The sequence below is a fragment of the Mustela putorius genome, unplaced genomic scaffold, assembly GCF_011764305.1.
Source record: "Mustela putorius furo isolate JIRA1106 unplaced genomic scaffold, ASM1176430v1.1 tig00000145_pilon_pilon_pilon, whole genome shotgun sequence".
Lineage (NCBI taxonomy): Eukaryota > Metazoa > Chordata > Mammalia > Carnivora > Mustelidae > Mustela > Mustela putorius.
The window spans coordinates 19607124-19633001 of NW_025421294.1; the positions used below are offsets into that span (position 1 = coordinate 19607124).

At 48.2% G+C, this 25878-nt stretch overlaps 1 protein-coding gene across 1 annotated transcript; it reads left to right on the plus strand.

Annotated features, from left to right (window-relative positions):
• Positions 1-6533: 6533 nt before the first annotated feature.
• SPRY4 (sprouty RTK signaling antagonist 4) lies at positions 6534-20402 on the plus strand. The gene is made up of 2 exons (XM_004744726.3): positions 6534-6750; positions 15790-20402. Exon 2 carries the CDS (start codon positions 15837-15839, stop codon positions 16734-16736), a length of 900 nt encoding a protein of 299 aa, XP_004744783.1. The 5' UTR covers positions 6534-6750; positions 15790-15836; the 3' UTR covers positions 16737-20402.
• The last annotated feature ends 5476 nt before the right edge of the window (positions 20403-25878 follow it).

Here is a 25878-nt window from a genome sequence, read left to right on the forward strand (position 1 = left end):
AAAAGATTACTTAAAGAAAAAAAATCCTATCTGGTTGAATTGCTTTGTACACAGCTCCGTAAAAAGTGGTTTTGAGAAAGAGCCTATGCCTTCCAAGGACTCCTTGGCAGGTGGTAAACAGGCTCAGGATGGTTGTAAATTCTCCCCCAGGGCCTGAGGCTGGTGCATTTGGCTGTGTACTCCAGAGTCCATCGCCTGGGCCAGCCCCAATATGATGCAAGTCAGCTGGAGGAAGCCAGAATGTCCTAAAGCAGAGATGAGCAACTCCAGCCTTGGGCCCAAGGTGTCAGTGTTCCTGAAACACATCCGTTCTCGCTTGCCCTAGTGTCTGTACTCAAGCCGCCCTCCTTCCTAGGCATTTCCATGACTCTAGCTCCTCAGCCTTCAGACTGCCCAGAGAGGCTTTCCCCATCCTCCCTAAAGGGGCCAGCTCCATCCCCCAACCATAGTCACATCCCTTTGTTATTACTTTTGTAGATTTAACCAACATCTAAAATTATTATTATTTGGTGTTTACTTTTGATTATCTGTGCCCCCCCACCCCCCATTAGATAGGCTAAGCTGTATTAGAACAGCGGATTCCTAAAATTTCTTTACTCTTGTATTCTCAGGAACTGGCATGGCACCTGGGACTTGGAAAGTGTTTAAATATTGGTTGAATGATGAGAAAACGAATAAATGACCAATGAAGTGGCATCAATGGATGTCAGGGAAGAAAAGGTGGCCAGAAGCACAACTGTCATTCAGAAAGAAGGACACAGTCCCTATTGCTCTCCTGAAGCAAGAGGGACCTTCAGAAAGTTGCTGAACCCCCAAGTCTAGACATTCATTCCTTGTCCCTGTGTTTTCCCAGGGTGCCCATTCTGTTATATGAGGGACTGAAGCATTTATGAGGTATTTACGTGAACCACTGTACAGAGTAAGAATGAATCATCATGCCTGTTATATAGATATGATTGAGGGTGTAAAGGATCTCACCTGAGATCCATCAATAATTAAGTGTCCAATTACTTTGGACAAAGTCTAAGTCTGTTTATTCCTAAAGCCAGAAGTTGCTAACTACTCTATCACCTGATTTTTCAATGTTACTAGGGAATTTCTGTGATTTGCAAGCAAGGACCAAGGGGGCTATTCTTGGACATTTTTTCCCTTCTCTTTCTGTTCATTACTCTCAAAAGTTGCTTTTGATTTAGCTCCCACACCTGAAATGAACAGTGTGCTTGCATTTTATGTGACTTTGAACTATGGCAAATCTGAAATACATTCACAAGAATATATTCTTGTGCCACAGAAGTATATTCACAAAAATCTTGACTCCGTAGCCAAAACTGATAGCATGCAAATCTGACTTCACATTCATACCTATGAGGAAATTGTTCTTGGATTACGTGAGGTCTTCTGGAATGCTTTTTTTCTCATACAATTCTATTGCCCTGCTCAGCAAACAGTGAAAATCAAGGGTCTTGTAGGAAAAATGGGGCAAAGGAAACCAGAGACCTGTATTATCACAACCAACTTAAAATCTTAAAATAATCCTGTCACACAGGTTTATTATTATCAAGGACCACAAAGATCTCTATGCACTTGGTTCTGAGCTAAGTTACTTGAAACACATCACCTTTAGTGCTCACAACTCTCTGAAGCAGATATTGTGCCATCATCCCCTTTTTTACAATGGAGGCTTGAAGAGATTAAGAATTATGCAAAGTCACCAAGTGCTTAATAGAACAGAATCATCATGCAGCATACATTCAGCATTATATCACACATGTGCTACCATGGAAGTTCAAGCATCAATTTTGGCTATGATTAAAAGCAACTCCTGGGTGAACTATTTAAGATACCGAGCCACACAGCTGAAAATACCATAATTTTGTTCTGCAAAACTGTACTAGTTAAGTCAGTGATGACAGCCACAGTATTACTGTTTTAACTGTTTATTAACAATTAAAACATTGTGCACAGTTTAGATTATTTTTCTCTTTCTGAGGTTTTGATACATCCCCATGAAATGGACTCCTCTTAAAATTCTAACTCATGGGGCGCCTGGGTGGCTCAGGGAGCTAAAGCCTCTGCCTTCAGCTCAGGTCATGATCCCAAGGTCCTGGGATGGAGTCCCACATTGGGCTCTCTGCTCAGCGGGGAGCCTGCTTCCTCCCCTCTCTCTGCCTGCCTCTCTGCCTACTTGTAATCTCTGTCTGTCAAATAAATAAATAAATAAATAAATAAATCTTTAAGAAAAAGAAAATTCTAACTCATTCCTTGCACCAAAATGGCCGAGTATGTTGAATAATACCTAAATGCATATTTGGTGTTTACAATTTGCCAGACGCTGTTCTAAGGGCTTTATGTACATTTTTCCATTCAAGTTCCCCTCAACCCTCTGTGGTAAGCACTACTATTAGTTTTCATATTACAGAGGGGGAAACTGAGATACATGAAGTTTGGATCACTTGTTCAAGGCTTGTACGGGTAGGACTGAACCTCAGCAGTCTGTGCTCAGTATCTGCACATCTGTCTTTCAAGGTCTCGAGCCTTCAAAACTGAAACAAATGAACACACTGAGCCAGAAAGCCTAGGAGCTAGGGCCAGAGCAGGGCTCTAACTCAGGCCTGACATACCATCCCTTCCTTAAGGACTAGGGTACCCCAACCTATCTTCAGTTACTCTAACAGTCCTTGAGACTTCTTCCTGTGTCTGAGCCTTCTGCCACTGAGCCCAGCTTGACAGAGACTGCATTCTGCAGATCTGAGCTGCAGGAAAACTTCTCCAAAGCCCCTAGGCTCTGTCCCTCTACTTGGCTCTCTGCACTCTCTATTGCTGATGTTAACTGTAATTAAATCAGTCTTCCATCAATTGTTTGTTTAATGTCTTCTGTCCCTTACTTGACTACAGGGGAAGCAGGTAATCTATTTGGGTTAAGGGGCTTGGTTTCCAGTGCTTAGTACACACAATAAGGCTGAGAAATGTCAAGTGAATATAGAAATGAATGAGGGCACTGATGGAAGATTATAGGGGAAAGCACACCTCACCCCCCACCCTGCCCTGGCCCCCTAACCACTGACTGAGAGCTCTATAAAGGCAAAAATTGTGTCTGTCTCTTTTATCACTATAACCCCAACACCTGGCACTGTGCCTGACTCACAGGAAGTGCATAATAATTTTTGGTGGAATTAAATAGTTAAAACATAGCCTCTGACCTCTTATCTGACAAACAAGGAGGGTATTAAGACCCAGAATACAGTTTTTTAAAGCAACAGTACATATGAAAACATGCTGAGCACAGGCATGGTACATAGCAAGTGCTCCATGAATGTCAGTCATTGAATTGGAATTCCTGCCTCTCCTAACTCCCACTAACTCAACTTCCAGGTCTTGGCAAGGCCAGGGGCTTAATAAGAGGGCCAAGCCCAGAAGTGAAGCCACTCTCCTCCCCTGGCCATGATCTGGTAGGGTTGAAAATGTTTACATTGACGTGGGGGCGAGAGGACTGTAATTAGCACAAGCAAGAACGCAGGGCCCTTAGGATCTGCCTCTAACAGAAAAGTTATACCTGGGCAGGAGACAGTCCCTTAGGAGTAAACAAAGTCAGATGAAGTAGAAGAGAAAAAAATGCAAGGCCTACTGGCCACCCAATCCAAAAGAACAAATTTGGCACCTTCAGCCTACCAGGACCAAACATCGTGCATTCCCCTGTCACCTTTCACTTTGTCCCCTCACCCCTAGCCACTGGCCTCTGGGCTGCTCAGAGGTTTAGAACACAAAACAGAATGTGCCATGATGCTGCTTAAAAGCCTTAAGAGGATAGTATATGAACTCCTCACCAGGCCAACTTCCACCTTGTTTGCCAAGCTGTGGCCGCAGAGGCCTACTGTCTGCCCTTCCACGTCAGGTCTTTCCCACACAGGGCTTCCACCAGGCTCCCTCAGACCAACTTGTCTCCTCCCTCAGGCTCACCGCTTCTCAGATTTCAGGTCTCAACACAGTCCCTCTCCCAAAACTTATCACAGCCTCAAATTGCTCAGTCTGCCTGTCTCCTCAAGATTGTGAGCTTCACAAGGGCAGGGAACACTGTCTGTCTCTTACCACTGAGTCCCCAGAGTCAGGGCAGACTCCTACTCAGAATAATATGCAAATGCATGAATGAATGAATGAATGAACACATTTCTTGTAACATCTGCCCCAAACCTCTCTTTAGGTTCCAAGGAGAGGCAGAATATAATCCTTATTTACCTCCCAGACACTCTGAATCACACTCCACTTACAAATCAGAGGCTCTGCCAAGCCCAGGACTGGAGGCTCCTCCATCCTCTCACCATATCACCAGGGCTGTGGTTTCTTCACCTCATCCTTCAGAAAGCTAAGAAAAGACCAGGAATGGAACCCCATCTGTCTCTTGACTAATTCCTCCAAATTAAGGAAACAGGACAGCAAACACACACTATCACCACCATCCTGCTTTCTTTTGATAGTTTAGAAAGGATGTATTTACTGCCATCCTTTTAATTGTTCAAGCAAGTCCCAGAGTGAGCACTGGCTGCAAAAATTACTACTCCAACTTCCCTTGTTCAGTGTGCTGAAATGACTTAACAAAAAAACAAGTTTTGTGTTTGTGATGCTGAGAAGGGGTGGTAGCAAAGTAGAGAGAACTAGGTTGCAAAGATCTGGGAAAATCATTTACTAGGTCATTCATTGAGCAGGTATAGGACTCTTGCCCTCAATTTCTTTCTACATCTGACAAATGAGAATGACACTTAATTCAAGACCAGCAAAGGTCGGTCCTAAACAACTGTCCTAGTAAAGAGTTTTTCTTTTCGCTTTAAGACTGCAGTGCTGGGCGGGTGGGAGGGAGGCTCTGCCCCCAGGATCTATGTAAGTAAATCATGCTGCAAAGGTACCTTTGAGTAGCAAGAAGACATTTTAAACTGAGACTCTGTGAACTCGAATTCTGGTCCAGATTTGCAAAATACCCCCTCATGGCCCATCCCCAGAGCCCTAGACCCAGCTCCAGCCCAAGGCCATACCTCAGACCTGGACTGGAAGCCTTTCATTGGTTCCTCTGACAACAGCCAAGCCCAGTCCTTCAGTGGTGTAGAAAGAAAAAGACAGCTCACAACCTCGCGGTCAAGCCAGAACACCAGCAAGACAGACTAAGGGGGGATTTAGGCCCTGGCCTAGCTCTTACTCAGGCATTAAAGCCATCCACCACACCCCACTTTCCACCCACCCTCCCCCCCACCCCCCACAGTCTCCTCCGTTCCTTGCCAGGGCCGGGCCTGCTGCCGTTGTGAGGGCTCTGGCCCTTCCCCGAGCCGGGCCTAATGGCGAGGGCTTTTCTTTTCTACAGCTGGGCTGATGCGATAGCCTCCACCCCACACAGCATCATTAACTGCAAAGAAAGGATCCTTGGCCATTTCTATTTCCTCCGCAGCTCAAGAACCCTGTTGTTATTTAATCCTATGGCTACTCCAGCAGCATCCTCTGCTCGGCCGGCTCCACCCATCCACCTGGCTAATTCTGGGCTGTTCCCGCGTCCCTCCGAGGGTAGCCAGCTGATGGGGGTCAATGGGAATAGACTCCCACTGCACCAAAGGGGCGTGGCCTTCGCTGGACTGTAGCTCCTCCGGCCTGCGTCCCGTGAGAGTTGGGAAACGCTAAGGGATGGAGAGGGGAGCAGCTAGTCAGGGCAGCCTGAGGCCGGCAGGCGCAAAGGCGCTGAGAATATCACAGTGGGATATGGCGGGGGTGGGGGGTAGGACTTGGCACTTCGAGGCTTGAGCCCGGCCTCTAGCTGAGAAGCCAGCGTTGGCCTGGGGGCAAGGGGTACTGGAGATGGACGAGGCCTTGGCCCTGTCTCTGTCCACACCCAAGAAATGGTGAAGTGGGGGTGGGGGGGGGTCTGTACTTACTCAAGGGAAGAATCGGATTCATTCAAGCAACCCCCACAAAGCCCTTCCTTGCTATGGACATTTAACATTTTCTTAGTTTTTGGTAAGCGCGGCTTCACGACCCCTCCCCCCAACACCCCTAGGCTAGAGAAAGATAAGGCCCCCTGCAGGGGGTCTTCCCGTCTCCCGCCCTGCCCCCCACCCCTGCGGCAGATCGAGATCCCTAAATCTATGTGAGTTCTCCCCACCCAGCACTCGGCCCAGGATTCAGAGGCCACAGTGCCCCCCAACCCCCAACGACACTGACGGTTCCTGCCCAAGCCCGCAGTGGCGTGAAGGTGGCCGTTACCTCCTCTCGCAGGCTGGGAGGGGGTACAGCCCGCGCAGCTGAGCCAGCTGCAGCAGTCGCCGCCGCCCTCCATTCATTGGGGGGGGAAAAAAAAGCAACAACAACCTCCACCCCTTTTTGTAAAAGAACGACGGCCTCTGGAGGAGCTACAGTCAGCCCCAGCAATCAGGGGTTAAGTTCTTTTCCGGCCCCCCATTCATAAAAAAAGGAGCGCGGCGCATGCGCGTGCGGGGTCTCTTGTGCCCACCCATTCATAGAATTGCGAACGGAGCGCGTGCGCACTGGAGCACCCTTCCCTCCCATTCATAAAAAAGCCATTTTCCCAGGCAGTGGTTGCAACACCGCCGCGGAGGCAGCGAGAGGAGCTGACAGCGCGGAGCTGGCGCTGCGGTGCGCAAGAAGTCCTGTCGGTTTCTCCCGCCGACGTCTGCGTGAACAGCGGCGTCTGACCCGCCCGGGTTCGGAGATTTACACAAGCGTGGAGCAATGCTTGTGGTTCTGCGGCTCCTCAAAGTAAGTCCCTAGCCGGTTTCGGGATCCGAAAGTGCCCCCTCTGAGTCGCAATACGACTCCCCCTCCGGCTGGGGCAAATGGTGCGCTATTTCTGGGCGCGCCTCAGTGTTCTTCCCTCTCTCCCTGAGCCTCCTCTAGCCGCTGCGGTCTGCCGCAGCTCCCTGACGCCCTCGGCTGGGCCGGCACAGAGCCGGGGGTGTTCACAGCTTGGCACCAGAGTTTCCGACCCCGGGGCACTGCCAAGCCCGGCTTCCCCACTCTGCGACTCAGGAAGCCCCGTGCGTGTCCCGGGAGTTTGCTACTGGCCTGGTTTCTTTCCTCCTGCCACCACCCGCCTCGAGCGTTGGAATGGGAGGCTCTGGGCTCGGTCAGGAGCCACCTTTTGGGTCCGGCGGGCGCTCTTGCCCTGGGCGGCTTGCCCACCCCGGGCTCCGTGCCCACGGTGCCAGCTCTGCCCAGATCTCCCCAGCCCACTGCAGCGGCCTATGCTCGACGTAGGTTTTTCTCTTCCCTTCGGAGCCGTGACAGACTGGGTTTTCTACCATTCTGTCTTCTCCTCGATGGTCAGCACGTAGATGGCCCGAGACTGGACATTTCTGCTCTCACTTTGGCGAGGCGGTTCTTAGCCGTCTGACCTTTGCTCTGCCGCTGCATTTTATGCTGTGGAACTGCCTTGCAGTTTCCTTACCCTTTCCCGGCCTCTGCAAGGGCAGAGGCCCTTCGGCCTCCTCTTTGCTCGTTTCTCCGGGCACTGAGCTGTGCCGGGCCCCGGGGCCGGGACGCGCTGGGGCTGTGGTGGGGGCTGAAGGTGCGTTTACATAACGCTGGGCGTGTGGGAGCTGGAGAAAGAGGTTGCATGCGTAGTAGAGATAAGGTTCCCGCTTTCCCTCCTTCTTGGTGGTACCAGGCTTGACATCACCCAGAAGAAAGATAGAGACGGTACGTTCTGAAAATTCTGAATCTCCAAGGCCACAGGGGCAGTGAAGGGGGGAAAAGGCGGGTTTGGGCAGCCAGGACAGCTGGAGCTTGGCTTCATCACTGGGGCCAGGGCTGTGCCCAGTTCCCCCTCCATGCAGACGATCAAAAAGCATTTAGACAGTAGCTGTTCTTGTGCAAGAAGAAGATTTCTCAATTCTCTTTGGGGCTGGGGGTTGTGGGCAGAGAAGGCAAGAGAGGCGAAAATGATTGCATGGCTCGATGGCTGAGTTATGGACGGAGAAGCAAGCTGGGCTGGAGGGGCTTGATGGTGGTGATTAGAGGGGAAAGCTGCTGGCTGCCTCATTCACCAGCTGCTGGATGGGCGTCCATATTGCCAAGGCTGAGTGAGGGCAGGAGGCTGCGTTCTGGCACACGGAGTCTCTAGTAACCCCCAGGCATGGTTAGCGCTGAAAGAAAAGATGTGGGTTCAGTGGGGTGCCCAGATCCAGTGGGAAACCTCACTTTTCTGCCTCTAAATCAGTGGCGTGATTCTCTCCAGTTTGGGGAGGGGCAGGAGCAAGTGCATGCCTTTCTGGTTAGCTGACCAAGGCTCTCCAGTCTTTCTGATGAGCCTCTCGGTGATACAAAGCTGGAAGGTGAAGGCCTAGAGCATTTAGGAAATACGGCCTTATCAATCTCTTAATAAACTCAGTCTGGCCTGTGGCCCTACCCGATATTGCACTGGTGATTTCACAATGTTTAGAGTTCTCTGGATCTTCACATGAATGGAACATAAAACATCTGAATTGTCCAGTTTTTTATTATCTTTAGTTTGTGGGTGTGGGGTGGACTAGGAAAGGAAAGACTGCAGTTGACCCCTTTAGCTCTCTGTTTCAAGAGAGGGGCTGGAAAGACGCAGACTTGTCCAGTGGTGAAATCCAGTTTCCTCTCTTTGCCAGCCCTTGGGAGCGACCTCACTTGCCAGCAGGCTTCAGGCAAATCCTTTAATGTGAGCAGCGCACACAATAACCAACTGAGATGCCGCATTTGGCCAGTACCTGGTGGGAGGCATTTTGATGGCATATTTCCAAAATCTCTATGATGGACAAATTTTGGTCAGTTAGGGTGAGGAAGACTTTCATAAGACATCTCTTAATTTTCCTTTTTTAGATTCTGAACCCAGGAGTCATTCCCCTTTTTGTGGAGTGGAAATCCTCATTCCCACTATCTTTTTTGTATTACCATCATTTTGAAATTACAACATTTCCTTAAAGCTTTGGTTAGGCTTGGTAGGAGGAGACAGAACCATAGCCTAGAATGATTCCTGGCTAAGCAGGACAGAAACTGGGGGCCGGAGATCATTTGGAGCTTACAGAAAAGGTAGAGAGATGAGGCTCTTTGGTATTCCACCCTCTGTCCAGCATATTCTTTACCCATTCCAACATCTACATCCCCATCCCCCACTCCCACTCTGGTAAACCCAGAGGTCTGGCTGACTTGAATGACAAATGAAGGCAGCCTTTCCAAGCAAAATTTGAAAGTAAGTGATTTTAAAGTAAAGGGAGAAAAAAACACCCATTAACACCTTCAGAAGTGGCCCTTGAGAACACTTTGGGACTTTGCATCCAATACCTGATGCTAACTCCTTGGGTGTGACATCTTCTGGCCCCCAGTGTGGGGGCCCCCCTCCAAGCATTTTTCTTTCTCAGGCCATCCTCTTGGGTATGACCCAGATTTTGTACCAGGGAGGTTTGGAAAAGAGCTCCTTTTCTTTAGTTAGAAGTTGAGTGTTCTTTAGAGAGTTAAGGCATTTAATCTGGTTGTGACTCCAGAGTGCCTGTCACCTTGCTGCTATGGACCTGCAAGTTCCTTGTGAGGAAAACTTACAGGAGTCTTCCACAAACCTGGATTTAGGGATACAGCTGAAAAATTTGGATTTGGGATGTAGATACGAAAGCGTTCTTAAGGAAAGGGAATGGCAAAAGTGGAAAGGTTCCATCTCATGGCAAACCTGGATCTCCTGGATAGAAAGAAAAGCAGTGACCCATTGGAATATATTTTTGGTCTTTCAAAAGAGCCAGAGGAAGAAGGGGATGAAGAGCAGCATACAGAAAACTGTATTACTCCTTTCAGACCAAGCTGGGGCCAGGTCAGAGAAGGTGAATAGCTAAGAAACCTGCTAAGCTTGAGCTTTAGTCTCTCCATTTGTACAGTCAGGGAGGGATGGAGGGAAGAAACTTCCCAAGGGGGCTGTCGTGGTGGGCTGTGCTGGGCACATACAAGGAGCTGGTTGTGAGGGAGCCACTTCTTACACAGAAGATGTGGAGTGTTGCATGAAGTTAGAGGCGGGATATTCTTGGCTCTCAGGGGTCTGGGGCCACCCTGCAGATCCGGACAGCTGACAAGGCTGGGGATGTATCCGGGACATGTGGTTGGGTTTAAGAGGCTACACCATTCAGCTGTGTTCATGATTGTTCTTTCCAAGGACAGTCTGTGGAGGAAGCAAGGGCACTGGGGAGGGAGCACAGATGTGCTGGATCTAGTGGAGAAGGGAAGAGGCCCTTCTGGGGCAGGTGGCCATTTGCAGAGAGTGGTTTCCCTTTTCCAGTAGTCTTTTTCTGGTTGGGAGGAGTGGGGAGTCATCTCCTGCCCCATCCCAGGAGGAAGCAAAAATCTGTTATCAGGAATCCATGATTAGAATCTTTTCTTAGAAATCTCTGGTGGAGGGTAGTAAGATAAATTGTCTTGTTGTCAGTGAGAGGGGGGCCTCCCTTGGGGTCTAAGTTTCTGTTCCCCTCCAAACTTTGATATGGGCCGGGAATTCTAGCCCCATTCTTTTCTCTCCCTTCACTTCTAGTATCTCTTTAAGGGGATCTGAGCAGATAACCAATGAAACCAACATTTAAAGCAGTTAGAATAGCCCAGAGCAAGTACAGCAAGACCCCACCACCACCACCACTAATCCTTGTGCTGGGACTTTGGCGCGCTCAACTGACTCGTTGTGGAAGAGGGAGAGGGTTGGGAACTGCTAGCTGGTAGTGGGACAAAAGGATGAAAAGCAGCTGTTTTCTTTTGTGATCTCTAACTAACTATTATGGCCAGAGGTGAGCTCCTTAGTGAACTCCTTATGCTGGTGCTGGAGAGGGGTGAGGGAGCCGCTGCAAGGATTCTCAGACAAATCCAGCTGCGCCAATGCTTTGTTCTCCCACAGGGGCTGTTCTCTGCATCTCAGAGATGCAGAGATGGTCTTCCTCAGTGGGGTGTAGGGAAGGCTGGTCCTTGGTTTTCCTCTCCACTCCCCCCAACCCCGCCAAACACCTTTTAAAGTCTTTTTGAAGCAATAAGTCATTATTTGGTTGGAATTTAATTAACTAAACTGTGATGCTGTCACAAAGAACCAAGCGGCAATCTGGGTGGGATTCCCGGCAGCCTAGAGACCTTTTCTTCTGAACTGATAAAGGGTTAAACAACCTTCGCTGGGAGGACCTGCCTAGACTGAATAGAGCAGTACAGAAATGGCCCATTCATTCAGAGCCTCTTGCCAGTCTGTCATGTGCAGAGCTATAGTTTTGAAAGCACAGCTGTCAGTATTTCCCAACTCCTCTTCCCAGGGGAAGTCAAGGGGAAGGGGTGGGTGGGTGGCATGGACCTTTAACACACCCCTTGATTCTTTTCAGCCAGCCTGCCTCTGTATCCTGAAGCTCAGCCCATCCCACAGGTACATATGCCACAGACTGCCAAGTGGCAAAGACAGGACTGTGTGCTCTGTGCTTTGCAATATTCTGCTGATTCAGTATTCTAGGACCGGCTTCTGGCTTCCTCTTACTCAGGCCCCTCCCTCCCTTCCCCACAGACCTAGAACAGAAAGCACCATCTGAGAATGTATCCCAGGGATCCTTAAGTTCAGCTTTGTAGGAGAGAGGAGAGGGAATTCCTTCCCATGCCAGGGCTTCCTTTTAGACTCTGCTTTGTGATGAGATCCTACAAGTGACACTAAAATGAACACACTTAGTGAAGCAGTGGTGTATGAGATGACAGAAGGGATGGTAAAGAAAACTGAATTGGAAACTTGAATTCTGGGCCTTCCTGTAATGACAGATTTCACCCCCAAGAGCACAGTGAGAATTCCCTCCACAGGGGGCCAGTCTGATGTAACCCCTGTCTGCGTGCTTCATTTCCCTGCTGGTTTGGTTAAGAGCCCCGTGAATGGCCTGTTGAGGCTCCCTGAGGGCTGGTGGCAGACTGGGGAGACTAGTGGAGTCCATGCTTGTGAAAGTGATCAGTGCTTTCCTGCCTTTACATGAATACCTAGATGCTACTGTAAGTCAGGGCTGTGGGGTTGAGGCAGCAGGCTCTTGGAGCCTTTGCTGTCTAGATTCAAATGGTGCCCCAATAACTTACTAACATTACTAGCATTATGACCCTTTGTTCTTCATTTCTTCCTTGCAGAATGGGTGTTACTCTCCAAAGTGATGGTGTAAGGATTAAATGAGAAAATCACTGACTGCTTAGCACAGAAGCCTGACTCGAAGATAGGTTTCATAAATATTAGCTCCTTCCACAATTATTATTACTTAGTATGAGAAGTTGGGAGTGGAGGCAAAAGTTTCCTTTCCTCATGCTAATCCATAATAATGCCACCTAAAAAAACTCCATAGAGGTGCTTCTCTGACTAAGTGGAGTGCTGGCTTTGTTTCTCTGTCCACAGTTTTCCAAATTGACCATCAGTCTTCCAAAGAGCCTAAATGAGGCAAAGCCTCCTCTCTCCTCTATTTATATTATAAATCTCTTCCTTCCTTGCAGGGGAAGCAGGGAGTACATATTAAACTGCACTTAAGTTCCTCAGCATTGCTTAGGCTAGAGGCTGGGTGTGTCCCAGTGAGTAGAGATTGATCTTATAAACCAACTGAGGGTTGGGGGTTTTGTGTTTTGTGTTTCTTGTTTTTTGTTTTTTTGAGGCTTCATTTAGCCTTGCTGAGGGGTTATCAAACAGTCTGCTCGGGAAGTAGTGGAAGTCCATGCTAATGGGGAGGTAAGGCATTGGGGCTGGGGGAGGGTTTTGAGCACTGCAACTGTGAGCCAGCCACTGGTTTTTGCTGAGCTAGTGGCCGGGAGGAATCCGACATCAGGGTTATGATAGGGAAGACGCATTTTGGAATATGCCTGCTGGAGCCATCTTGTATGTTGCATGTCCCAAGAGAGCTGAGTCATCATGGACCAAGCTCCCACCCCCATGTCTGGCCCCAACAGCAAGCCCAGATCTTGACAGCCAACATCCCATTGCCCACAGGCGCTGTGCCCACCCTGGCATCCTGGTGGGACTTTTCCATTAATGTGCCTTCTGATTCCAGGGCCTATTAAAATCTTTGAGCATTGCCATAAGAAAATATGGCTGTTTTTAAGAATTCCAAAAACAGAACTGGGGGAAGAAGAGTGTGTTCTTTACCCTTATTTTTCCAACAGCATGGCAAGTCCCAGTCCTAGTTCTAAGAGACAAAACCCCAACTACATGGGGCAAAATGGCCTTCAAACTGCCACTGGCAGTTTTGTTGGCAAGACCCTGAGCATTCATGACCCAAGCTTCTGGAATAAGGGAACCACACTGTCTTTGTCTGGGCTGGGGGTTCAGGCTGAGGCACCTCTTGGCTGGCACCTGAGAGTCTCATCCTATGCCTCCATCAACATTTTCCTTTCTTGTGCCCCGTCACATGTTTTCCTCCAGGTAAAGTCCCCATGGTGGGGACCTGGGGTTCCTAATGCTCGTCTGTTGAACCTAAACCCATTTGCAGAAGCAAGGCTTTGGAGCCCCTGCAAAAGAGTAAGTGGGCTAAGGTAGCATTCCCTAAAGTTCTGCCCCACTGTATCCTGGATCCTTGGAAAAACTCCTCTCTATAGATGCATATTTGACCTCACCCCCATCCACAGGGCCCCTATAGGAGGCTGCCTTGGTAAATGATCATTCTTGGTGGCACAAGTGTCAGACACTTAAGGCTAGTAACTCTGCTGCAGGGGAGTCTCCCATTTTAAGATGATGCTCTCCTTGCTTTTGGAGGGAATGTGGAGACAGGAGGCAGGTGTTGCCATTAGGCAGACTTTCTCCCACGTGAGAAAAACTGCACAGAAGACCTAGCATCTTTTAAGTAGGTAGAGCTATGGGAGCAAAGCCAATAATACATGCCCTATGCAAATGGGAAACAGCAGCTGACTGAGCACTGAGCCTTATGGAAAAGACTTGATGAGATGAGAACACAGGATGAGAACCTTGTGGATAAAGTTCCCTTTTCTCCCCTTCGTGAACTTTTCACTGAGAGCTAGCTTGCTCTTTTAGACAGATCAGAAAGCATTTGGAGAAGCCCTTCCCCCAACAATTTCACCTTTTTTTTTTTTTTTTTTTTTTTTTCCTTTAATCAAATACCGTTTCCAAGTTAGGGGGTATAAAATTGAGTTGCTCTGAATGCTTTTTCCACCCGCCGCCTCATTCCTCAGTGTAGACATTGGTAAGTATGGATGAGTCACCTGGGGCAGAGTATCATTCCCCTATGATTGGAGTACTGGGATAGGCCAACTGTGTATCCAGTCTAGAGAGGCATGGGGTTAACTAGAAATGGAAACCTATCAACACCCCCCCCCCTTAGCATTACTCTGAGGCCACATGAACCTGACAGCAGAGATGCAGGGACTGTTCCCCTAATGAGAACATCATTAGTATCATGAAAGGGCATTCATCCAACTCTGTCCGGTAACATTAATTCAGTGGTCTGTTCCTTTTTTCAATACCATTATCTTTCCCTTCTATCCGCTTCTTGTTCTGTCTCACACCCCCACCCACTAGTGGACTCTTCCCAGAGTCTAATCTTCCTCTTGGATTCCAAATTGTGTCCCCTTGGGCAGAGGTCTTGGCCTTCTGCTGCTATTTCTTTAAATTGATCTCCAGCCGAATTCCCAATGTAAAGGTCAGCAGGCGAGGAAATGGCACTTCTAATAGAAAACAATGTGCACTTTCTAAATTTGAACCAAGTCGTTTCCGCTCTTTGATTTAAGTGACTTCCTGGGGTTCCGTGTCAGGCACTGCAGTTGAATCTCTGGCGGGATTCCAACTTAAAATTGCACTCTCTCGGTGAAATTAGAAACTGATCCAGAGTTGGCTTAGCTATTCTAGTAAATAGCATTTAGGCTGAATGTTCAGCTCAGCACTTGGAAATGGGTGATGTGAGTGCCCCTCGAGAGGATTTCCCATCCAAGTTGTCAGAAGTGCACCTAGCCAGAGGTTATTAGCCATTGGAGGTTGCTGCTCTTAGAAGTGGTGGTTATAAGTTAATATCCTGGATGTAGAGGCATCACATACAGCCCTTCCTTCTCTTGTGACTATGTGAAATAAAGGCTTTTGTTTATCTAGCTGATACACTCCATGGGAGCTCACAGGGGCTATCTGTCATGGTCACTACATCCTCAGCACACAATCCTTTGGGTGTTCAGGAAATCTAAGCTGATGCTGTCTGGAATAGTGATACATTACTGGCAGGCAAGACGCTAGGTAGTGGATAGCCTTTTCTCATTTAATCCTCACAAGAACCCATTTTAGAGATTAAAAAACTAAGGCATAAAGGTAACAGAACCTTACTTACAGCAACATTGCTAGGGAGATGGGTGAGAATTCAAACTTGGATCTGATTCCAGACCTGTATTTACAACCACTGGGCTACCTAAACTTAAAAATAGGGCATATTTTGCAGCCATTGCAAGAATGGGTTTGGTTGGGCTAGGTTTGAACTCCTGCTGAGTTCTGTTGATAATTTTGTGTGCCTTTGGACAGGTTATTTGAACATCCATTTTCTGTAACTACAGAAGGGCTAGTAGTAGTGAAGAGTCAATGACACATTATACATGGAGCTTACCAGAGCGTATGGCTCATTAAGTGCTGAGTAAGTGTTGTTTCTATCACTCACTATTGTTAGTATTAATCATCTTGAGCCTCAGTGCTGGAGAATCCACTGAGAATCCAGTTCCCATTTCATTTGTACTCCCAAGGACCTTAAGGGATGGGGGTGGGGGTGTTAACAGGCCAAGTACTGATGCCTGGAATCCACTCTCTCTTCCTTTTCCCCACCTCCCCCTACCCAGGGCCCCTAGAAGCTTGTTCCTCTGCACAGTCCAGGACCTCCAGCCCAATGGAGCCCCCGATCCCACAGAGCGTCCCCTTGACTCCCAGCTCAGTCATGGTCCAGCCCCTACTTGACAGCCGTATGCCCCACAACCGCCTCCAACACCCACTCACCATCCTCCCCATCGACCAAATGAAGACCAGCCATGTGGAGAATGACTACATAGACAATCCTGGCCTGGTGCCCCCTATTGGCCCTAAGCGGACCCGGGGTGGGCCCCCAGAGTTGGCCCCAACGCCTGCCCGCTGTGACCAGGATGTCACCCACCACTGGATCTCCTTCAGCGGGCGCCCCAGCTCCGTGAGCAGCAGCAGCAGCACGTCCTCTGACCAGCGGCTCTTGGACCACATGGCACCACCACCTGTGGCTGATCAGGCTTCCCCAAGGGCAGTGCGCATCCAGCCCAAGGTGGTCCACTGCAAACCACTGGACCTCAAGGGCCTGGCAGTGCCCCCCGAACTGGACAAGCATTTCTTGCTATGTGAGGCCTGTGGGAAGTGTAAGTGCAAGGAGTGTGCATCCCCGCGGACACTGCCCTCCTGCTGGGTCTGCAACCAGGAATGCCTGTGCTCTGCCCAGACCCTGGTCAACTATGGCACCTGCATGTGCCTGGTGCAAGGCATCTTCTACCACTGCACCAATGAGGACGATGAGGGCTCCTGCGCTGACCACCCCTGCTCCTGCTCCCGCTCCAACTGCTGCGCCCGCTGGTCCTTCATGGGGGCCCTCTCCCTGGTGCTGCCGTGCCTGCTCTGCTACCTGCCTGCCACCGGCTGTGTGAAGCTGGCCCAGCGCGGCTACGACCGCCTGCGCCGCCCTGGTTGCCGCTGCAAGCATACGAACAGCGTCATCTGCAAGGCAGCCACCGGGGACGCCAAGGCCACCAGACCAGACAAGCCCTTCTGACGCTTCCAGTCGAAGCCCCCGCGCTGCCCCTGAAAACCTGGTTCCCTTCCTGACACCTGAGAAGACCACAGCGAGGCCAAAGGCTTTAAATGTCCTGAGGCTGACCTTGCTGGTCTGCCCACTCCCCACCCTCAGCTTCTGAAGATATGGAGACACCACTGCCCACCCTCTCTTTCCCGAAAGGATGAAGAAGCACTTTGGGTTGTTGTTTTTCGTTCTTTTGGTGGTTGTTGTTTTTTTTTTTTTTCCAGGGTCCTGGAACTCTGGCAGACAGACAGTGGCAGGGGTGTGGGGTGGGGGTTGGGGAGGGTTCCTTTTCAGAAGACAGAACACAGATGTGGACACATATCCGGAAGTTGCAGCTGCTTGAATGCCTTCCCAGTCCCTCCTTCCCCCTCTCCCCACTCTTCCATTCTCTGGCTGCTGGGGAGGAATCATTAACTGACCAGGACCTCTGAGGAAGACGCTTGGAACCCTGATGTCCGTACTTCTCTGCCTGCCAACCCCAGGTTGCCCTAACACCATGGGGAAGGTGAAGACCCTGGCAATCCCTGTTGTATATACTTGGGACCCCCTTAAGAGCAGAGGCTCATTCCCCACTCTGCCTCCCTAGAGCTGCAGACGGATTTTAGGAGCCACTACAGAGCGCATTTCTCCCTTCCAGCTTCATCACTAACTGTCAGGGGTGTTTGCTCATAACACCATCCTCTGGTTCTTACCGAGTCACAGACTCACCTACCACTATGAGTCCCGGGTTCTCTCTACCCAGATCCTTTCCAGAAATTTTTATGGGTAGAGAAGGCCGGGGCGGCACATGCGAGACCAAATATAATTTTGCCAATGAGTCTGAGGCTGTGGTCTCTGGATCCAGTCATTACGTTTTTTTAGAACAATTAAACCAGATGCTGTAATGGTGTTTAAAAAAATAATAATGAAATACTTGCTTCCTTTTGGGCCACCCCCAGGAAGGGCTGATTTCAAAATCTGGGGGGCGAGCAACCTCAAGGAACACAATCCCCCTTCCCACCAAGAAGAGGATTTTAAGAGCAAAGAAGAGAGGCAGCACCTCCCATTGGCAGAGTGACAGTAGAGCCGAGCTGGGTGTGGGCTCCTTCTCTTGTGATTCTGCTGCTTGCTGTCATAGCCTTTTGTGTACAGTGTTGTGTGTGTATCTTTAATGTAAATAGACAGATGATGAAAAAAAAAGTCTATTTTAGTGTTAGGAGGCCCTGGCTGAGGAGTAAGAGCAAGGGGGGTGGGGATTCTCCAGGGGCTTCTTGGGATTGAGCCCTGCTTCCCTGTGTGGCCACACTACCCCCACCCAACAGTCCCCAAAGACGTAGCAACTCACTTTCTCAAGGTGCTAAAGGACTCGAAGTGCAGCACGTCCAGTGGGTAGGTACTTGTTGCATGCAAAAGCTATATTGTGTGTGGTCCTCCCCCTTCCCCAGCTGTTGTGCAGGGGTTTTTGCTTCGTGTGATATTCTGTGTGTTGTCCCACCCCCATGAGAGGACATGGTCTGGGTCAGAAAAGCTACCCCAGGTGAAACCAGAAGTGCAGCAGGCAGACCTTTTGTAGCATTTCGTTTTTCCAGGAAGGAGGCAAGGAGGCAGGTAGCTGTGATTGACATGCACCCAGTGCTTCTGAGGACTTTTTTTTCCTTCTTGAAGACTAGTAGTAATATCTTATGATTTAGAATAAGTTAATCATAACCGTAGGTATTTATTGATTGGAGGAAAGGAGTGGAGGGTCATATTATTTTAGGCTTTATTTATATAACATTTGCTAGCTTGTAAAAAGTTATGAAATATTGCATCTATGTTTTCTAAGGCTGATTCACGTAGCTACCCTTGCCACAGTTGTGATGGATGTATGGATGTTCTTGCACAAATAGGAGGGAATGGTAGGACAAACACATTCAGCCAACCACTTACACTAATTGAATGTATCAGATATGTACTAAAGGGACTGGAGATGTTTTCCTCAGAATATTTGAGCAGAGGTTACCCCCCAAATGGAAGGGCACACGTCCACTCTTGGCAAGGTCTGAGAACTTTTCCCAGAGCCCCTCTCAAATGTCTCCATGGGAAACTTGACCCACTGCAAGTTGCACTTCAGTGATCTTGGTGTTCTACACACCCATTCTGTGGAGAATTGATTTACATAAGCTGTGTACACACACCCCCACACACCCCTACTCCACCAACCTTCTATCTACACAGACCCTGTTTCCTAACAAACAGCCTCCTGACCCCTGATGAACCCTGAATTTTTGTGTACATAGTTGTAAACATGGATTTTTCTAGTTTGGGTTTTCTTTTTTCTTTTTTTCTTCCCTCTGTTTTGCCTTGTTCTTTTTGGTTTGCATTTAACCTGCTAGATGGATGTGTGCCGAGCTGCCGGTGTCCCCTGTGCTCAGTGATAAAGGGAAGCGGTGAAGCAGCTTTGGTTCTCCCAGCTCTGTTGCAGGGCAAGTCCTCAGCATGTTTTTCTCAGCTTGGCAAAACAAAACAAAACAAAACTGGCTCGCCCATGGGCCCTGGGGGCCGGTCAAGGGCCACTAGGGACTAAACTCTCAGAATCACGACCCATTTCTCTGGGTGCTTCTGGCTGACTGTGTTTCCATCAGCAATGGCTTGCTTGGCTGGATTATGCCTCATCTGAACCTTTTCTGAAAAGAGCCAGCTGGTTCCCACTTCTGTTCAACCTGGGGTTAGTGGTCGTTCCGCGTGGAATTGGGGGTAGGGTCCACAAGCCTGGGTCCAGGACACATGTCCTAGTAAGCCATGGCTGCTCCCACCCTAAGGGTGGGTTTATGAAGGCCCAAACACTCCAAGAAGCACCCTGAGAACTGACTCTAGGATAGCCAAGACTTCTGGATGGATGTCGGGGTGCAACCAAGGCTTCTCACAGTCCCTGGCTGGAAAGAGGTAAAGACCAATCTCCGCTGCTGGTATGGGCCCCTTCACAGCCAGCAGAAGTGGAAGACCTTCATGTGACAACATCTAGTTCTTCCAGAATTGTGGAGTCTGCGTGGATCACCAGTGAACATCGAGTGGGGCCCAGTTAGCTAATGAGTGGCTGAAGTTTGCACAACATGGAAGGTATTGGTCAGGAGCAGACACCCAGTTTCCGTCACTTTGAAACTTCATAGTGTCCCCTGCTGCCCCAGGAGATGGCTGACGGAGTCTGGGCAGCATGACTTTGCACTGTATAATTCACTAGGGCATCTCCCAAGCTTCACTGGCTTTCTGGTTCATGCCTTCAGTAAGCATTTCCATGCCCTGTGCTTACTGTGACAGTTGATGACAAATCTTGTGCTGCCATTTTTGCTGTGGGTAACTGTGGTGTCCTACCTTGCTTTCTCTTCTCACTGCCCCACAGTTTGGTTTTGTGTTACAAACAGAAAAGCTGTTCAAGGTTCCCACCCCACTACCTTCCTACTTCATGTTGCCTCTTCACTGTAGCTCCTTCTCACCCCACAACAAAAGTTACCACAGAAGGTTTCCTTTGTATAGAATATTTATTTTGAAGCTCTATTTTAATAGTATTTATTTTAGAAAGTCTACTATTGTCAGAGTTCTTCTGTTTGTGAAGAAAAAAACAAGTTAAAAACCGAATGTACTGATCTAGAAAATATATATAAATATATATTGTTAAATATACACGGGACTGCCATTTCTTGTGTGTTTGTGTTCACACCCCCAATATCCTCACCCAGCACAACTCTTGAATTTGTCAAAGAACACTCAACAAGTGGAAATCTGTACCCCAGCTCTGGCAGGAAAAGGAGCAGAGATGGGGGGCTCCTTGTGCCACAATAGTCCCTTGTTCTACTTCTAGGACGCCCTGACAACCCCTGTAGGAAAGCTTCACTTTATAACCTAGCTGAGTTCTGCCAGGTGCTGCTCCATCCCCCCCTCCCCCCCACAGGAGTGTATCTGTAACCACTCACACAGGGAGGCAGAGGAGGTAGGTTTAGAAAAGTAGTGCAGTTCTCTCCTTTCATAAGCCCTGGTGCCCCCGAAGCAGATTTTCAGTGCACACGGACATATACAATGCTTTCAGAAGGCAGGCAAACTCTTTTTTTATTTTCACCAGATTGGTGGATATTGTACAAACGCAGTTCCTTTGACTTAGGAAGTCTCCCCTCCATTTAATGCATTGCCTTTGCCCTTATAATGTACCTTCTGTGTGTTTCTTCTGCCCACACCCTGTCCCCTGAAAAAAAAAAAAAACTGGTAGAGACCTGGCCAATTCCCACTTTATGTACCTGGGGGAACTTTTTAAATTTTGAACATGTGAACACCTGCCTCTTATTTTCTGAAAGAAAAGCAATTGAGTGATTCATCTTTTTTTTTTTTTTCCTGTTGCCATTAAGCGTGGGCACACAAGCAATAATGATGGGCAAGGGGGGCATGGAGGAGAGAAAGATAAGGAGCCTAGGGTCCAGTTCTGATTTCAACTGGAGTCCTTAATTTCTGGCGTCTTCCAATTCTTGGTTAAAACCTCAGGTTCCTCTTGAGATAGATAAACCCTTTCATTCCAAGGAGACCCACCCCACCATCTATGCCAAGGAGGGCACAAAGGATATTTGTCCTCAGTGTGGTCCTGTCTGCTCTACCTCCTTGGCCAGACCAAGTGCCCTGTCCTGTTTTCAAATGGATGAAGAGTAATCTGTGCTCCAAAGTCTTCCGGTGCTGAGCAGGTAAGTCTCCCACTGCTGATGGCTTTTCTTTGTAATCCCTTCAGTATCCATTGCTGTGTATCAGGCTTAGATTCAGCCTTGGAATTCCTGATACTTGGCCCAGCCTGGTTTTACACTGTCTCCTATTCAGAGATTAAAAATAACAAAAACTTAACGCAGGGTGCTGGGTGCTTATAATCTCACTAATCCAAGTGCTGTTTGAACAAACATGCACTGGTTTAAAAACAAACAAACAAAAAAAAACTCCCTGTCCAGAGAAAAAGCTCCACATTTGCCTCCCTTAACTTTCCTTCCCTGACTGGCCCTTTCTCCCCTCGGTTCCCAGTTACAAAATGGCCTTGGGCAATAATGGTTAGCAGTTGCTGAATAGAAGGCTTTCTTTTGCCAGGAAATTGACAAGTACACAGCAGACACTACCTGTTAGCTGCCTTAGAGGTACAGACACAGGCTCCGAACACATGCCAAAGATGTGGTTGGGATGGATGGGGAAAACGAGTTGAAGTCTTAATAGCTCAATTTGTTAGAAGCAGAAGATGAATTTAAAAGGCTCCCCAGTGACTGAATTTTAAAATAAGGGGGAAGAAGCAGAATTTCCACCCTCTGCATTCTGATAACCAGATAACTCCTCTAAGAGACACTATAAGCCTGGTGCTCATTCCACAAAAGAGGGCGTTGGTCCCTGCTCTGGGGGCAAAAACCAAGATATCCCCCCTACACACAACTCTGCTGTATGGCCAGGAAGCCCCAAGGCACCCCTGCAGCTCCCTGGCCATCCCCTCCAGCCTGCTGAAGCCACAACTTGAAATGAGCTCCACTTTCCAAAGTACCTTTGTGAGGTAATCAAATGAACCCAGGCAGACCGACAGCTCCATGCTGAAGGTGTGTGCCAGATGAAAGCCAAGAGGACATTTTTAAGAGCCTGAAGTTTATTCATCGGAACTTTAATAAAACAATATGTCCGTGGCCTGGGGCAGGTATTATTTTCATAATTTATGGGTCTTTGAGACGGGAAGAGAGCTCAGGGTTTTATTGTGTTTTGCACGATAAATGGCATTCCAATTGTCTACATGATGTTCCTTAAGGACTTTCGTCTGGCAGGAACACAGGCCTTCTGGAGCCCACCTGGGCCTCAAGGCCTGAGGCGAAGGATAATTAGGAATACATCTGTATCTGTTAAGCAGGAGATGATTGACAAACTCCCTCGTTTCCTTCTGTCATTAGAAGACGCTTCCTATGCTGACACCTACATTAACATTTAACTGTTGAAAAGTTTGGAACCCTCCCTGTTCTCTTCCTTTCCACCTTCTTCTCCCTTGGGTCTGGCCTCTTTTCCTTCCGGCCTTCCTGTACATGAAGAGACTCAGGTAGACTTCTGACTGGCTCCCCTCCCAGGGAATGGCAACTCTGAATAGAAAAATGTACCATCCACAAAGCAGGATAATGGAACTCCAGATGACATGCTAATTGAGATCAGTAGTTAGAATACCCACCGTCTGATGTTGGCGAGGATGCGGAGAAAGGGGAACCCTCCTACACTGTTGGTGGGAATGCAAGCTGGTGCAGCCACTCTGGAAAACAGCATGGAGGTTCCTCAAAATGTTGAAAATAGAACTGCCCTATGACCCAGCAATTGCACTATTGGGTATTTACCCTAAAGATACAAATGTAGTGATACAAAGGGACACATGCACCCGAATGTTTATAGCAGCAATGTCCACAATAGCCAAACTATGGAAAGAACCTAGATGTCCATCAACAGATGAATGGATCAAGAAGATGTGGTATATATACACAATGGAATACTATGCAGCCATCAAAAGAAATGAAATCTTGCCATTTGCGACAACATGGATGGAACTAGAGCGTATCATGCTTAGCGAAATAAGTCAAGCAGAGAAAGACAACTATCATATGATCTCCCTGATATGAGGAAGTGGCGATGCAACATGGGGGCTTAAGTGGGTACGAGAAGAATCAATGAAACAAGATGGGATTGGGAGGGAGACAAACCATAAGTGACTCTTAATCTCACAAAACAAACTGAGGGTTGCTGGGGGGAGGGGGTTTGGGAGAACGGGGTGGGATTATGGACATTGGGGAGGGTATGTGCTTTGGTGAGTGCTGTGAAGTGTGTAAACCTGGTAATTCACAGGGGGATAAAAATATATGTTTATAAACATAAAAATATATGTTTATAAAAAATAAAAAATTTAAAAAAAAAAAAAGAATACCCACCGTCTTCTGGTAAGCTTTCAATAGGATAACAAGAATCTAGAGGCCTTAAGAAATCACTACAAAAGCTACTGCTTCTGAGCAAAGATGCTGTGTTACCATCTACAGTCTTAAGAACAGTCAAGTTAGGGTGATATAATCAGTCTCACAGATGAGAAAACTGAGGCTCAGAGAAGTTAAGTCATTGGCCCAAGGCTACACAGCTGATAAGTGGAGAGCCTGTGTACTGCATAATAAGGTCTGTCTTTAACTTCCAAACCCAACCCAAGTATCACCTCCCATTGGATATTTTCCTGTGTTCCCAGAAAGTTTTCCTTACACTTGTGCCTCTGTACAAGTTGGCAGAGTAGGTGATCTTTAACCAAGATTACATAGACTAATTGACAAGAGATTTGAATCCTGGTCTAACCACCTCACCACAGCACCGCATTTAAATTTTGAGGCCACATCTCCAAACTGACCTCAGGAGGGATCCTCCATTACCACATGACATTACAAGAACCCTCTCAACATTGCTACTGGCCAGCCTTCCTGATTCCTTGTGCCATCAAAAGAGGACCAGTTTTCCCCAACAATGGAATTATTTGGGCTGTGGTGGCCAGGGACAAGAATCTTACACGGAAGAGAAAGACATGTAAGTTTCCCCTTAACAATTCACAAATGTGTTCTGCTGGCTTTGTGGTTGAGTGGGGCAGCAGCTGCAAGGGAGTAGATGCCTACATGGGGTGAAGGGCTTAGGCCATCCTCTTTGGATGTCTAGGGGCAAAGTCCTGTTCTTTGTGCCAGTCCTGGAGTAGATGGAGCAGGCACAGATCAGGGAGCCAAAGCAGTCAGGTCAGAGATGGATTCTGGCAAGGGTAGGGGGTCCCCAGTTTAGAAACAGTGCTCCTCTCAAATCCCCAGGTTACTGCTTGACTGATTTCCAGACAATGCTCCAGCTAAATGCTCCTGGATTACTAAAGCTCTTGGAGATGCCAGGCCTAATCTGATTAGAGAACTAGTATCTATCCAGGCAGGGCTAATTCCCAGAGTGGGCACAACCTTGGGGCTCTCCTAGTAGTGACTGCCACTTCCACAGGCCCCCTCTTAGGGCGATGTGGTGAGAAGAGCACTGAGTCTTACGGTCCCTAGTGCTCAGGTACCTGTTCTGTCATCTTCACTAGTTCACATGACCTTGGGAGAATGCTTGCCCTTCTAATAACAGCTGGTGGATGAGATACTGGCTGTGCACAACCCCAATGAATGCTCTTACTACTATCAGAGATGAAAACGGGGCTCACATGGGATGGCAGAGAATACAGGAATTTAGTTATCTATTGCTGAGCCTCAGTTTCTCCATCTTATGCCAGCAGCCTGGACCATGGAGGCAGGAAATCACAGAATGCTGGTCCAGTGTTTTCAAAAACTAATTTGAAAAATAAGAGGATTCCAAACCCAGATATACAACTTCTCTTGGAACATAAAAATAGCTGGTGCTGGGGGCGCCTGGGAGGCTCAGTGGGTTAAAGCCTCTGCCTTCAGCTCAGGTCATGATCTCAGGGTCCTGAGATGGAGCCCCACGTCGGGCTCTCTGCTCAGCAGGGAGCCTGCTTTCTCCCTTCTCTCTCTGGCTGCCTCTCTGCTTACTTGTGATCTCTGTCTGTCAAATAAATAAATAAAATCTTTAAATAAATAAATAAATAAATAAATAAGCTCTTAAAAAAAAAAAAATAGCTGGTGCTCTGAGCTCCCATTTCCCCCATGGTAGGAATTGGCTGGAGCTGAAAGGCGACTGCCCTTTCCAAACTGGGCAGGGTCCCCTTGCCTTCCCACAGCATCCCCTCCCTTTGCACTGCCCAGTTCCCCTGGGTTGAATGCCCACAGACATTGATGACGTTTGTACCATGATGTCCCATATTCCAGCCTGCTTCTCTTTTTTTTATTTTATATTACCTGCCTGGCTCTCCAATCATGATGCTGGGTAGTGTCAAGTCTGATTGGCCTCACTGGGCACTTTAACTGAAATCATGATATCCCAAACTCCACCCAGAGGGCTTCCTAAGGTTGCCCACCCTGCAGGCAAGTCACTCATATACCCGTACTAGAGTCACAATCTCAGAAAGGAAATCTAAGCTCATGGAAGCCAGTGGTTCTTAGCCCAGAACTTGGGGGCAAGGCGGTGGGGAGGGCGTTAAAGGGAACCCCTTGACATTGTTAGAAAA

Coding starts and splice junctions, on each gene's coding strand:
- SPRY4 (XM_004744726.3), top strand. CDS start 15,837: ATGGAGCCCCCGATCCCACAGAGCGTCCCCTTGACTCCCAGCTCAGTC.